Genomic DNA, 13970 nt, shown 5'->3' with positions numbered 1-13970 from the left:
AAAGCGTTTTACCGCCAAAATCGCAAAATCTTGTTTTCCGGCCACAATCGAAAAAACATGTTTTCCCGCCAAAACCGAAAATCTCGTTTTCCCGCCAAAACTGCAAAAATGTGTTTTTCCGCCAAAACCGCAAAAACGTGCTTTCCCGCAAAAATCGCAAAATCTTGTTTTCCGGCCAAAATCGAAAAACTCGTTTTCCCGCCAAAACCGAAAATCTCGTTTTCCCGCCAAAACCGCAAAAACACGTTTTACCGCCAAAATCGCAAAATCTTGTTTTTCGGCCAAAATCGAAAAAACTGTTTTCCCGCCAAAACCAAAAATCTCGTTTTTCCGCCATAACCGCAAAAACGTTTTTTTCCCGCCTCAATCGTAAAATTTCATTTTTTGGCCAAAATCGAAAAGTGCGTTTTTCCGCTAAAACCAAAAAATCTTGTTTTCCCCCAAAACCGCAAAAAAAAAATCGTTAATTTTGAAATAATTCTAATGTAAATATATTAGATTAAATAATTAAATATAATATAGTTAAAATTAATATCAAATATATGATTGAATCAATACAAGGGTATTTTGGTAATTTGTTTACTAAACTCATTTAGATAGAAATGAAAATAAAGAAACAAACATAATATTCATTTAGGTGATTCATCTAGATGAGCTATTTAGATGAACAAACAAACAGTCAGAAAAATCTGAATGGATCATCTTAATAAATTATACAAATGAATCATCTAGACGGAAATGATAAATGGTTAAACAAACAGCCCCAAAGAAGAGGATGAACATAAACTTGTCCGTGTCAGTCATATAGTCATATACATTATCTGATCTCTAGTCACCTCTTTAATTTTCAAATTCTAAAGTTTAGTAATTTACACATAACCACAAACGTAAATTTCATTATGTAGTATAATATGATTGTGCTTCTCTTTCGACCACGTGTGTGATTGTAAATTGTTGTGGGTTCGTATCATTATGAATAAAAACAATGGAATAATAGCTCGTCTTCAATGCGATTCATTCAAAGTCGAATAATTTCAGTGAAATGGAGTGATTGACTGATTGCATATCCTTCTAAATTATTGAAGGATAATTATTAGTACTCTTTTGAAAAAAAATATGAAGGAAATTTTGAAGGTTCTCAAAATTTTCTTGGACTATGTTTTTCATATGTTTTCTAGAATTATTGTTTAGAAACAAATCAAAGATGGAGACATGGCACGTTATATCTGCCAGAACCTATCGGTCTTTTACATGTGGATCTAGTTTTCCCACATTGCAACAATCATGCAATATCTTTTTTTTTTTTTTTTTTTTTTTTTTTTTTTTATCCGACCACTTTGCGTGATCGACTAGCCCACCGGGCCTAAGCCCAAGCCATTACAGGATTTTTAATCGTCCACTTAAGGGCCCCTGGTTACGCGAAGTGGTCTGGAGGGCGAGAGGCAGCCCATGTAAATACCCCTCGTGGCCGGGGCTCGAACTCGGGTGGCGGGCACCTCAGCCGAGGTTCCTTTACCACCAGACTACGAGGCCCGGTTATCATGCAATATCTTGTCTTCTCCAACTTTGTGTTGTAACGTAAAAGAGTGTTAAAATCCTTTGAGATGTGTTTGCATTTTATACCTTTGACAGAATTGTCGACTAAGGTTAGCTTCAAGTTTATTGCCCGGACGGCCGGACCGGAAAATTAGGATTTTCTTATTGTTTGCTCAGTTCACTTCAACAAAAATAGTTTGAGAAGTGAGAACGAAAATTTTATTTACAAAGTAAAAATGAAGAAAATGAGAACGTGATTGGAGCAAGAGTTAACAGAGACAAAATAATTAAATTTCAGATCTTACTAGTTTGTAATTGATATTGGAATAAGTTAGCTTTCAATCTTAAATCCCACATGCAATTGATATGTGGCTTGAAGAGGTTTCACGTGTTATAATAATTGTTTAGTCGTCTTATAATCGGTGTTGGTTCATTTCTTATCAATTATTGGACATGGGTTCCTACTGCCCACTTTTGCGATGCGACAATGTATTATACACTATTTCATGTGCTTGACCAACCTAACAAGTGGTGTTAAATGTATATTTTAATTGCTTAACTATCCAAATGGAACTAAAACTATATTTCCCCATATTTCCACCAAATCAATGGTTCAAAACTAATTAGCTGTTCTTACTGGCCACTAAACTTTTGTTTTATGTTGAATCGAGTTAATAATGTTTAGAGATTATTTGTTGTCTTTAGAAGAAAAAGAGTTTTTGTTTAGCAGTTAAATTAGTAGTTGGCCGGTCATGTTTACGTGTTTCTCGTGTCTCTCTATAAATTATCCTGAATTCGATATTAACTACTGCCTTTAGTAATATAATATCAATGCCGACCAAAGAAAATATAAGTTTATAATGTTAATATTACACTGAAGTAAAAAATCTTCGAAAAAGGAAATAGGAATTACAGTTATATTGTGAAAGAACTGAACATACATGCTGTATTTGTATATGTTACAATGTATGTCAACCTTGCCAACACATAACTGTCGAAACTAAAATCTCCAATTTCAGAAAATGTAATGGATTTAGTAATTAAAAAAAATAATTTATTCCCTAATGAAAATGTATTCCTTGGTCGAGAGGTACACATCGCGCATTGCATTTTGAATTTCTATAGAAGTACGTGGACAAATTCAATGTAAAACCATTCAACCAAACGGATAATTAACAGATAAGAACGAATAAAATTGTTTTCCGTATGAAATTTATTTTATTTTAGTTTCAAACTATATTTTATTTATTAAAAATATTTTTTTTTTTTTTAATTTTTTTTTTTTTTGAATGAATGTAAAATTTTATTCAATCAAAACTTTAATTACATCAAATGCTACTGTTTTGATCTCCATATACATATCAATAGACTCTTAAAACTCTATTTTTCTGTATGTCAAAAAGAAAACTCATGTAATTCTTGAACCAAACAACACACTCAAGCCTTTCTCAAGGTATATTTGCCCCGTCCCTTTCACAGCAAGAAGCTTCAGTCTTATCACTTTATCAACCCATTTAATCAGCAGCAATTCATCTCTTGGTTGCTCTCCATGCCGACGAACATTGCGTTCCCTCCAAATACTATGTAGCAACGCTTGAAAAGTATATCTGATAATGAATACTTCAGAGGGTGTGAAACTAGAAGTTGATTGGGAAATCAATTCCACAATCACACTCCATTCGAGAGAGAAAGCTCCCTTCATAATCCCACCTATCAATGACTTCCAAATTTTCTCCGAGTATCATCGGTCTAATTTTAATAAGAGAGTTCTTTTTGTGAAAATAATAGTATAGATAGATTTTAATTTTTTTTTTAGTTTTAACTTTCGTAAGTCAATCCATTGTATAATGGTTAAAAATACTTTTAATAGAAATACAGAAAACAAGAAAAATAAAATTTGTTTCAATAATGATTTAGGCACGGCATTATTACAGACAGACCTACCTCTTTTACTTTGACATTCGTACACAATTCTCTTTCTTCCAGCGAAGCAGGAAGACATAAATCTTCACTTAAATTATAATTTTAAATATTATTTTCCGATTATAAATATATAAGCCATTTGCTCTTTTTCGTGCATCGAAATCTCAAACACAAACAAAAAAAAACTCGAAAACGAAAAAAAACAATGGCGAGCTCCGATGCTCTCTTGCCAATCTCCGCCAGAGAAGAGGACCCATTATTATCCGCCGGGTCAAGATCCGACCCTAACGCGGAAACCCATCGCCGTAGAAGGCCCGTTAAAGGTCTCCTCGCCGTCTCATTTGGGCTTTTGTTTATCGCCTTTTACGTCGTTCTCATCGCCACACACGACGGATCTAGTAGATCCAACGACGTTAAAATCGAAAGCGATGAAACAGCGACGACAACGTCACGTGCACGTCTCGCCGGGGTGTCGGAGAAAAGCAATGGTCAGTTGTGGAAGCTTTCCGGTGAGCGAAATACGGTGTCGTTCGCTTGGAACAACAGTGTGTTGTCATGGCAACGAACGGCCTTTCATTTTCAGCCTGAACAGAATTGGATGAACGGTATGTGAAAAATTAGTTAAAAGAAAGAAAAAAATCTAATTGGTTGATTTTTATTATATGTTGATTTGGTTGAAAAAGTCTTTCCTCTTTTTGCTACACATTCTAAGAATATTCATTCTTCCTTTTTTTCCACATATATTTCCTTTTCCACAATCTGGGAGAGAATATTAAAATCTTCAAATTTCCAAATTATTCAACAGTGATTATTTCATTCAAATCTATCAAATTTCATTCAAAGAACATTATATAGTTTCATTGCATCATATGATCTTGTAATGATTCTAAGTACATATGATTATGCTAATTAGTCTCTAATTTTGTTCTAATATTTCTGTTTGTTCTTTTGTTTTCTTCTTCCTCCGTTTATCGAATATGATGTTGCTCAATGGCAAATCTGGGCTTTTCTTCCTGCAGATCCTAATGGTAAGTTTCACTTTCCTTTCTTTTTTGTTTATTTTATTTTGTAAAAGTGAATTTCTCTTACTGTAAATTATGTTTATTTCAATACAAAATCTGAAATTTATAAGAAATAATTGGAGGGACAAGAAGTAGTGGATCACATAACGTCATCACACGCAATCCACGTTATAGCCAAAAGGCTCACAGACAAAATCAGAACAGAGTTACCTCACAACCAATAGCAAAAATTTATTATCTAGTTTAAATTGATTTTGCCACTTCATATCTCACATGAGATCCACATGCTAAAGAGATTGTACAAATCACTGGTTGCCACATAAAAGTTATCTTGCTTGATAAATCCTTGTGAATGCAAAGTTTGGATCTTATCTCAATTTGATTAAAGCCAGTGGGGTATACTAAACTATGCTATTTCGATTTGATACCTAGAACTTTGTCGTCTACTTAAAACACTCACTATTTCGGAGTTCTATTCATTTTGACCACCCAATAAAACATATGTTTTGCATTTTGTCCAGGTCCATTGTTCTACAAAGGATGGTACCATTTCTTCTACCAGTATAATCCAAACGCAGCCGTATGGGGTGATATTGTCTGGGGTCATGCCGTGTCTAAGGACCTAATCCATTGGGTCCATTTGCCCATAGCCATGGTAGCTGACCAATGGTATGATGCCAATGGTGTCTGGACAGGCTCAGCCACATTCCTCGATGATGGCTCTCTCGTCATGTTGTACACTGGTTCCACCGACAAATCCGTTCAGGTATGCACACTCGAAAGATTTTAGCGTAACATTCAATTTTAAAGTGTTGAAACAAAATCAAAATAACAGTTTCAAAACAGTATAGCCATAGCTAAGCTATAGCACTATATATATTATATATCAAATCTAGAAAAGTACTTCTTAATTTGCTCTAGAATATAAAAGCTCATGAAACTGTAATTAAAATAAAATTTAACAAGTTTTTTTGTAATATTCTATTTTAACGAAACAACCGTAAGAAAAATGGGTGAATCCAGTGATATTTATATAAAACTATGTGTACAGTGTAGTGAACATGTGATAATTTTAATATGTTTTGAAATCACAAATGGGACAATACTTGACGCCAACATGTTGTCTAGATTGTGTCATGAACTGTTAGGCAAATAGTAGAGGTAACGATTATACAACCAGATTTTGGTAAATTAGTTTTCTAACATGTAAATTAGGTTTAGTGATTGTATTAATGATAATAATTATATAACGTTTCAGGTCCAAAATCTTGCATACCCTGAGGACCTCAACGACCCACTCCTATTGAAATGGGTCAAGTACTCAGGCAATCCGGTTCTAGTACCTCCTCCTGGCATTCTCCCCAAGGACTTCCGTGACCCAACGACTGCATGGAAGACATCAGATGGAAAATGGCGGATCACAATCGGTTCCAAGATCAACAAAACCGGAATCTCACTAGTGTACGACACAATCGACTTCAAGACTTACGAGAAACACGACACATTGTTGCACAAGGTTCCAAACACCGGGATGTGGGAGTGTGTTGACTTTTATCCAGTGTCTAAGACCGCGGTCAATGGGCTCGACACATCGGTCAACGGACCAAATGTGAAGCATATCGTGAAGGCTAGCATGGACGACACCAGGTTTGATCATTATGCCGTGGGGACGTACTTTGATTCGAACGGAACATGGATCCCGGATGATCCTACTATCGATGTTGGGATGAGTGCTAGTTTGAGATATGATTACGGAAAGTTCTATGCTTCAAAGACGTTTTATGACCAGAACAAGGGTCGGAGAATCTTGTGGAGTTGGATTGGTGAATCTGATAGTGAAGCTGCTGATGTACAAAAGGGCTGGTCTTCTCTTCAGGTATGTTCTGTTTCCTTGACGTAACGTGCCGTGAAAGTTAGGTTGTTTTGATATGGTTGCTTGTAACCCAAGGTAGTGATAATTTTTTTGGTTATACTATGATTAGGGTATTCCAAGAACCGTTGTTCTCGACACAAAGACAGGAAAGAACCTGGTCCAATGGCCAGTTGAAGAAATAAAATCTCTTAGATTAAGCAGCAAGCAATTTGATATGGAAGTCGGTCCCGGTTCAGTGGTACCGGTCGATGTGGATTCCGCAGCTCAGCTAGACATAGAAGCGGAGTTCGAGATCAATAAAGAGTCTCTTGACAAAATCCTTGGAGATGCTTCGGTGCTGGCTGAGGCTGAGGAGTTTAGCTGCCAGAAGAGCGGAGGCGCCAGTGTCCGTGGTGCTTTAGGACCGTTCGGATTCTCGGTTCTTGCCGACAAGAGCTTGTCGGAACAAACTCCGGTTTACTTCTATGTGGCTAAGGGAAAAGATTCTAAGCTCAAAACTTTCTTCTGCACAGACACTTCAAGGTATTAATTTTCTTAAAATTATTATAAAGTAATGTCTAACCGTACTAGTATAGTATTCGATTATGAAATATAACATTTTTATGTAACAGGTCAACTTTTGCCAACGATGTCGTTAAACCGATTTATGGTAGTTCTGTACCGGTTCTTAAAGGGGAGAAATTGACCATGAGAATATTGGTAAATTTACTAATCAATATAATTTTATATATACTTATGAAATATAATTTCATATTACAGTGTGGACTGAAATACCTTATCTATTTTTGAATAGGTTGATCATTCGATAGTGGAAGGATTCGCACAAGCTGGAAGAACATGTATATCGTCAAGGGTATATCCAACAAAAGCCATCTACGGAGCAGCTAAGCTTTTTGTATTCAACAATGCCATTGATGCGACTATTACGGCGTCGTTCAAAGTCTGGCAAATGAACAGTGCTTTTATTCACCCTTACTCTGAGGAAGCTGTCCGTGCTCTCTCCAGCACCTGATTATATACCCATTACCTCCAGCAATTTATTTCGATTTTGTAGATTTTACTTGTAATAAATATTGTTTTATCCGTTCTTTTACCATTTTAGCCATTGTTTAATTATATTCGAGTTTCATATTTGATTTCATCATACTTTTTTTTTTTGCGCGACGTTTTATATTAAAACTAGTAGTTACGCGGTGATTAATTCATTGTTCTAAAATGTTTTGATTTGTATCGGGAACATGACCTATTGATATATGTATGGTCAAACTATTTTAATACAATTACTAAAATCTCTTATTAATCATTTAAGATAAATATTATATAAAGAAAAATATATATATGACTAAAACCATAAATATAAAAATTAAATTTCAACAAAAAATATACCCGTCCTTTTAAGGGCGGGTCAAAATCTAGTTTTCAATTAAAGTAAATTATTATTTTGATCCATCAAAATTTAGCAAATACTTAATTTTAACATAGTATAAATTTAGATGTAATGAATCTATGTTATTAAATTTATAGTTTTAAATAACAATTTTGTTGACATTTCATGGTTAATTACCTAAGTTTTTTTTTAAAAGCACACACTAAAAAAAATAAACCTACATTACTTCTTTTGATAGTTTGTTGAATTTTTTATTAATGTTTTGCAAATTAAGTTTGCTTTATTAGAAAAACATTTTCTTGACTTATTATTTAATTCTTCCAGACAATTTAAAGGTTTGCAAATATATTACTTTTATTTTTTTAGATAACTGTGACAACTATCCAATAAAAATGTTAGAAATTGCAAAATTAATTTTAGAAATTTGTTTTAAAACTAAAAATTATTTATGAGTTAACACATGATGTGACTTACACACATTCACCACTTAAATGGTGTAGATTTTCAGCATCAAAGATCAAGGTCCTAATTTTTGGTGTATATTTTAAGTGGCTCTGTTGCTAAGAATGTGTTAAAATGTCCCTAAAGGACTATTATAAAGTAAATAATTATTTCACTTTCTAATTGTCACACGTTTTGCATCACTTTTGTCATCCATCGTTTTCAACCTTCGCCAAGTATAATGTAGAGCAGATATGTCCAAAATTTTCTCTGATCTCTCATATATTCTTCTTTAATCAGCTTTTATTTCTTATATAAGTCTGCAGTAAACAAAAATGATTTCTAAACTGAACAATACACAATTTTATGCTATATTATTACTCGGCTTTTGCAGAAAAAGTTATGAACTCATTGAGTTAAAAAAAAAAAAAGGTACCATGAATACCTGCAGCAAAATCCTAAAGATTCCTAGAATTTCTCCACGTAGAGCCAATCCAACTGTAGCTTTGAGAAAAGTTCAAAGATGACTGCATTCCACTGTTATATATAAAAAAAAATTGTCGATCATGAACTTTTAAGTATTTATCCAGGTGATGTATAAAACTTTGAATTGGGTATTAGACAAAAGAAAGTAGATATGAAAGATGATGAAATGATCTGTTGTTTGATAACGGAGAAAATAGAAAAAGCAAAAAAAACACATAAACTAAATTTGTACATAATATAAGAAATTATATAAGAGAACAAAACAGTTTGAATTCGTGGTTAGTTAACTTTGACCTGATCGTAATATTCTGAGAAAAATTAGGAAGAAGTACCTAAAAATTAGTAATCGAAAATGCTTTTTCTTTAGTTGATTATTTTTAATTCTTTTTGTAAAATATTTTTCATTTGTCAAAATTTCATTTGTCAACTGACTTGTGCTTTAGTATACAAGAGATTAAAAGGAAAGGGATTATGAGCCGAAAACAATGCCCAAAATCAGAGTTCATACAGATGCAGAAAGTATGTTAATAAAAATGAAGTATATTTGTCAAAAATTGTTAATTATATTGGGCCTGATTGGGCCATATAATTAAAATAGAAACGAACCTTTGGACACGGTCAGAAGGTTTGGGAACAGAGCTTTTGTTGGCTCATCGTCGAAGTACTGGAACTGTTCTGTCTTCTTGCCACTACAATGCGTTCTCTTCAGTACTTCCCCTCCGTCTCAATCTCCTTCAGAACACAAAAAGACGTAAACACCCCTCTCCTTCCTCGCTTATCTCCCACTAAAACCCGTAATTATCCTCTACCGTTGAGGGTAGCGACGTCAACTGACGAAATCCTCCCAAACGCCGTCCGCCGGAAAACAGACATCAACTGGAGAGGAGGGTTCAGTCTCGGCGTAGACTTAGGGTTGTCGAAGACAGGAATCGCGCTTAGTAAAGGCTACACCTTTCGACCTCTCACGGTAACTTCCGAAAGTCCTCGATCTCTGTGCGTTTTACGTTAATCTTTTAAAAGGTTTAGCGAAGTGATGATGTGATTTTGGGTGTTAGGTTTTGAAATCGAGAGGGCAGAAGCTCGAGACGAAGCTGCTAAAAATTGCCGAAGAAGAGGTATGATTCGAAAACGTTTATTAGAATTGGAAGTGATTTTGATTGGAAGTGTGTGTTTTGCAGGAGGTTGATGAGTTCATAATCGGGTTGCCGAGATCTTCTGACGGTAAAGAGACGGTTCAGTCTAATAAAGTTCGATCTGTCGCGGGAAGGCTTGCTGTTCAAGCTGCTGAGAGGTGAAGCGTACTCACTTACACACATAATAGATAGATCAAAAGTTGTGAACTTTTTGGGTTTTGTTTCAGAGGTTGGAGGGTTTATGTATTGGATGAACATGGGACATCATCAGAAGCTTCAGACAGAATGATTGTAATGTTAGTTCCTCTTCTCAGTCTCTCTCTGTTATTGGTTACTCTGTGTGGGTGATTTGAACCTGATGATGTTTGAACATTTCAGGGGACTCGGCAAGAGTGAAAGGCAGAACAGAGAAGATGCGTACGCTGCTGTGGTGAGGCAATGAGAACACCATCTTGAGTAGTATCTATGGTTGTTCTTATCGAGTGTTTCTTATGTTGTAGATATTATTGGAGAGGTATTTCTCTACACAAGGTCTAGGAGCCGAGATTATACTTCCGAAGAGTTTAGACCTCCAAGAGAAGATCAAGAACAATGCACCTAAAGACCCTGACTTTTTACCCGGAAAACTCGAAGAATATTACAAATTCTAAAGCAGTTTGCTATCGTTCGCAATTTCTGTGATTTCGATTCAGTATATAAACACAACAATAAGTTTTTTTTTTGGCCTATGATCTTGTTAGTTCGGTAGTTCATCTACCAAAAGATCCTATTTTTACTCTGTTTGTGTGTGTTTATTAGAGATGTCAAGCTAACCCGTGACCCGCGGGTCCAGCCCATATAGGCCCATCACGGGACGGGTCTGGACACCGAAATAGTGTCCATCAAAATTGCGGGTTGAGCGGGTCCAACCCATGCGGTTTGCGGGTGAGCAAATTGAACCCGTACCGGGTCTGCGGGTTTGCGGGCTGTCCGCGTAAAGTGAACCATCCCTTCTCTTCTATCGTCTTTCATTCAGTGTTTCTCATCGATTCCTATCTGAAATCGCCTTCCATTGTTTTTTTTATGTGAGCTCTTGCATGTGCATTCTTGAGTAGATAAAAGGGATGAAGACGTTATGTTCTTCAATGGAGAGAGAAAGATATATGCAAAAAGTGGCCAATGGAGAATTCTGATGGGGTTCTGTTAATTGTCGTGTCATCAACGCTTGCGTATTTTTAAGAGATTCAAAGAAAAATATTTGGAGTTTAAGAATCTGTACAAGGGGTGGAAATGAAAGAACAGGTGAAAGAAAGTCTTTGTGTATTTTTGGAGAAAACTCTCATTACGTGTGTTTGATTTTGTGATCTGTCTAGTGCTAATACTCGTTTTTGATAACTGTTGTTGAAATTGATACTTTGTCTCTAAATCTCTTACAAAATTTGTGTCTGTTTCTGTATGCTTGCTTCATAAACTTAATACATTCTCGCCAGAACCGTCGAAAGGTAACTATCACTCGGTTTCAGTTCTGTTTTTGCTTTTTTCTTAACAGAAGCCACAAGGAGAATAAACACTTGCGCTTTTTTCTTATGAGTTGAATAAACATGTGCGCTTCTTACCGATTGACAAAACATATACTTTGTTGCTTGTGTTTAATGTGTGTTTCAGACATTATTATTAGTAAACGTTTTGTTGGTAGTAGTGATACATGATGGTCCAAGAATGTGTTGCTTGTAAACATTAAAGATTGTATTTTGAGACATCATTAGTAGACGTCTTGTTGCCTGTAAACGAGTCTTGAGAGTTGAGACATTATCACAATTTTAAACGAGTCTTTAGCAGTTGAGCTCGTGTCTCTCTCCTCTTTGCAGGTAACCCGTGGGTCAACCCGCAAACAAAATAAACTAGGCGGGACGGGCTTGGACAAGACTTCTCTGGCCGCAACCCGCCGCGGGCCAACCCGCACGGTCTGATGCGCTGACGGAACCACCACGGGTTTGTCCAGGTGGACGCGGGTCAACCCGTCTGACACCTATTACAAGGCAGAACAGAGTCAAGTAAACTGGTGAATACAAGTGACATACGTGTACACATCTTAGCCCAATCAAAGTGGATAAAGGAACTCTTTCACACGTGCGAGATCATCTCTTGTGTGATAAAGCTGAATGTACTATTTCTACTCTGCAAAGTTTGAACCTTTAACAATGGCTCTCTCTTCGCTCTCTCCGCTCCCTATGAAGTCACTTGAAACTTCACGATCCTCATCTTCCGTCTCAAGGTCTCTTTACCATCTTCCGAGACACCCATTGAGGCGTTTACAGCTAAACTCCCGTTCAAGACCAGAAAGAGATTCGTCAGATTCTAGGTGAGATTCGAACACTTCCATCGCAAAAACAGAGTCTTTGAGGTTCCCTGTTTTCGCAAAGTTTGGATTTTTATGAACGAATGGCGTTGCATTGTTGTTTGAAAAGGGAAGATTGTTGCTCCGGTGGAGAGCCGAAGACGTGGAAGAGGTTTTTATCTGGAGCTTTAGCAGCGGCGGTGGTAGTCTCGAGCTCAGGGTTTCCAGCAATGGCAGATCTTAACAAGTTCGAGGCGGATATACGTGGCGAGTTTGGGATTGGATCAGCTGCTCAGTTCGGTTCTGCTGATCTCAGGTATCATAATTGGTTCTTGTCTTAATGTTTTTAGAGAAACTTCATTTGGCTGAGATGAACTCTGTTTATTTTTGCAGTAAAACAGTTCACTCCAATGAAAATTTCAGGTAAATATTTGAAATTGTTAATAATCAAGAAACCATCAATCTGAAGAAGCAAGAGTTTGTTTTTTATGTTCTGAACCATGTGTACACTGGTTTACTGATTGTTGCAGAAGAGCCAACTTCACTTCTGCAGACATGAGAGAGTCTGACTTCAGTGGTTCGACCTTCAATGGCGCCTATCTTGAGAAAGCAGTTGCATACAAAGCTAACTTCTCAGGTACTCTCTCTCTCTCAGCTGTGCTATCACTTAGCCTTCCCTCTGCAGTAACTTTGAGATTTATCGTATTAGACTTAAGAGAACATATTCCACAGATAATAATCAGTTGTTCACATGTGACCTTGTACTAGAATTTTCTGAACTCAGTTCCTTTGCCTCCACAAGCATTCTGACATAGTTGCTCTCTTCTCTGTGTTGCATCTTTGTTTGAGCATTTGAGACCTTGACGATGTCTATTTGAAAAGTATGTTTTTTTGTTTTATTCTTCAGGTGCTGATTTGAGTGATACATTGATGGACCGGATGGTAAATGACACACACTTGTGCTCTGCATATACATTACTTTCATATGAGACATTCTCCTTTCGGTTAAAGGAACGATTCTTTTATGGCAAACTTTAGGTGCTGAACGAGGCGAATCTGACAAATGCGATTCTTGTACGTTCGGTTCTAACACGTAGTGACCTCGGTGGCGCCAAGATCGAAGGTGCCGACTTTAGTGACGCTGTGATTGATCTTCTTCAAAAACAGGTAACGTTTCATTCATCCATAGCTTTCCATTAACATAAGCTGAGTGGTTTTCAAATGTTCTTTTGAAGGCTTTGTGTAAATACGCAAACGGGACAAACCCATTGACTGGAGTGAGCACAAGGAAGAGCCTTGGATGTGGAAATAGCAGGAGAAATGCATATGGCTCCCCTTCGTCTCCTCTACTCAGTGCACCACCTCAACGTCTGCTTGGCCGTGATGGATTCTGCGATGAGAAGACTGGTCTTTGTGACGCCTCGTAGTATCAGTTTGTTAAGAACTTACGAACATGTGTGTGGTTACAATGCCAGATGTAATAACATTTGTTTCTTAATGTGGTGTTACATTAATCGTGTATTGTATGTTTATAGTATTGATTTGTAAATGACCGGAAAGAGAGAAATTGGAAAATAACACTGAACAAATGAGATGATGATCACTTTTCACTTTTTTTCAAATGTAAATAGATTTTGTTGAAGAATCCAACTATCTTGTAACATGGAACACATTGTAAAATAGTCTCATGATATAGAAAATATATAAGTTGACAAATAAATAGCTCTTTTTGTGAGTGAATATATGGGTATATGTACACTTTGAAAATTAGATAAAAACTAGAATAATAAGAGACAGTTTTATAGAAAAAAAGTATTGTAGACAATTGTATATAAGAAATACACATTTAGAT

The 13970-nt window shown here is 36.1% G+C and overlaps 3 protein-coding genes across 3 annotated transcripts; all 3 read left to right on the top strand.

The window, feature by feature from the left end:
* The first annotated feature begins 3601 nt into the window (after positions 1-3601).
* Positions 3602-7581, top strand: LOC106312056 (acid beta-fructofuranosidase 4, vacuolar). Its single transcript, XM_013749432.1, has 7 exons — positions 3602-4064; positions 4479-4487; positions 5003-5247; positions 5740-6357; positions 6464-6876; positions 6966-7053; positions 7148-7581. Exons 1-7 carry the CDS (start codon positions 3665-3667, stop codon positions 7364-7366), a joined length of 1992 nt encoding a protein of 663 aa, XP_013604886.1. The 5' UTR covers positions 3602-3664; the 3' UTR covers positions 7367-7581.
* A 1723-nt stretch (positions 7582-9304) lies between these two features.
* LOC106312531 (putative Holliday junction resolvase) lies at positions 9305-12434 on the top strand. The gene is made up of 8 exons (XM_013750092.1): positions 9305-9635; positions 9724-9783; positions 9847-9959; positions 10029-10097; positions 10180-10231; positions 10302-10596; positions 11812-12142; positions 12249-12434. The coding sequence occupies exons 1-6, from the start codon at positions 9363-9365 to the stop codon at positions 10449-10451; spliced, it is 717 nt and encodes a 238-aa protein (XP_013605546.1). The 5' UTR covers positions 9305-9362; the 3' UTR covers positions 10452-10596; positions 11812-12142; positions 12249-12434.
* LOC106312530 (thylakoid lumenal protein At1g12250, chloroplastic) lies at positions 11898-13715 on the top strand. The gene is made up of 7 exons (XM_013750091.1): positions 11898-12142; positions 12249-12434; positions 12512-12541; positions 12649-12755; positions 13026-13060; positions 13157-13285; positions 13354-13715. The coding sequence occupies exons 1-7, from the start codon at positions 11943-11945 to the stop codon at positions 13543-13545; spliced, it is 879 nt and encodes a 292-aa protein (XP_013605545.1). The 5' UTR covers positions 11898-11942; the 3' UTR covers positions 13546-13715.
* Positions 13716-13970: the final 255 nt, after the last annotated feature.

The sequence above is a fragment of the Brassica oleracea genome, chromosome C8 (genome assembly GCF_000695525.1).
Source record: "Brassica oleracea var. oleracea cultivar TO1000 chromosome C8, BOL, whole genome shotgun sequence".
Classification (NCBI taxonomy): Eukaryota; Viridiplantae; Streptophyta; class Magnoliopsida; order Brassicales; family Brassicaceae; genus Brassica; species Brassica oleracea.
The sequence above is the reverse complement of the archived record's forward strand: the minus strand, read 5'-3'. Positions and strand labels throughout refer to the sequence as shown.

Coding starts and splice junctions, on each gene's coding strand:
- LOC106312531 (XM_013750092.1), top strand. CDS start 9,363: ATGCGTTCTCTTCAGTACTTCCCCTCCGTCTCAATCTCCTTCAGAACA. Junction 9,784..9,846: donor TAAAAATTGCCGAAGAAGAG/GTATGATTCGAA, acceptor TGTGTTTTGCAG/GAGGTTGATGAGTTCATAAT. Junction 10,232..10,301: donor AAGATGCGTACGCTGCTGTG/GTGAGGCAATGA, acceptor CTTATGTTGTAG/ATATTATTGGAGAGGTATTT.
- LOC106312056 (XM_013749432.1), top strand. CDS start 3,665: ATGGCGAGCTCCGATGCTCTCTTGCCAATCTCCGCCAGAGAAGAGGAC. Junction 6,877..6,965: donor TTCTGCACAGACACTTCAAG/GTATTAATTTTC, acceptor TTTATGTAACAG/GTCAACTTTTGCCAACGATG. Junction 7,054..7,147: donor AATTGACCATGAGAATATTG/GTAAATTTACTA, acceptor ATTTTTGAATAG/GTTGATCATTCGATAGTGGA.
- LOC106312530 (XM_013750091.1), top strand. CDS start 11,943: ATGTACTATTTCTACTCTGCAAAGTTTGAACCTTTAACAATGGCTCTC. Junction 12,542..12,648: donor CACTCCAATGAAAATTTCAG/GTAAATATTTGA, acceptor TGATTGTTGCAG/AAGAGCCAACTTCACTTCTG. Junction 13,286..13,353: donor TTGATCTTCTTCAAAAACAG/GTAACGTTTCAT, acceptor GTTCTTTTGAAG/GCTTTGTGTAAATACGCAAA.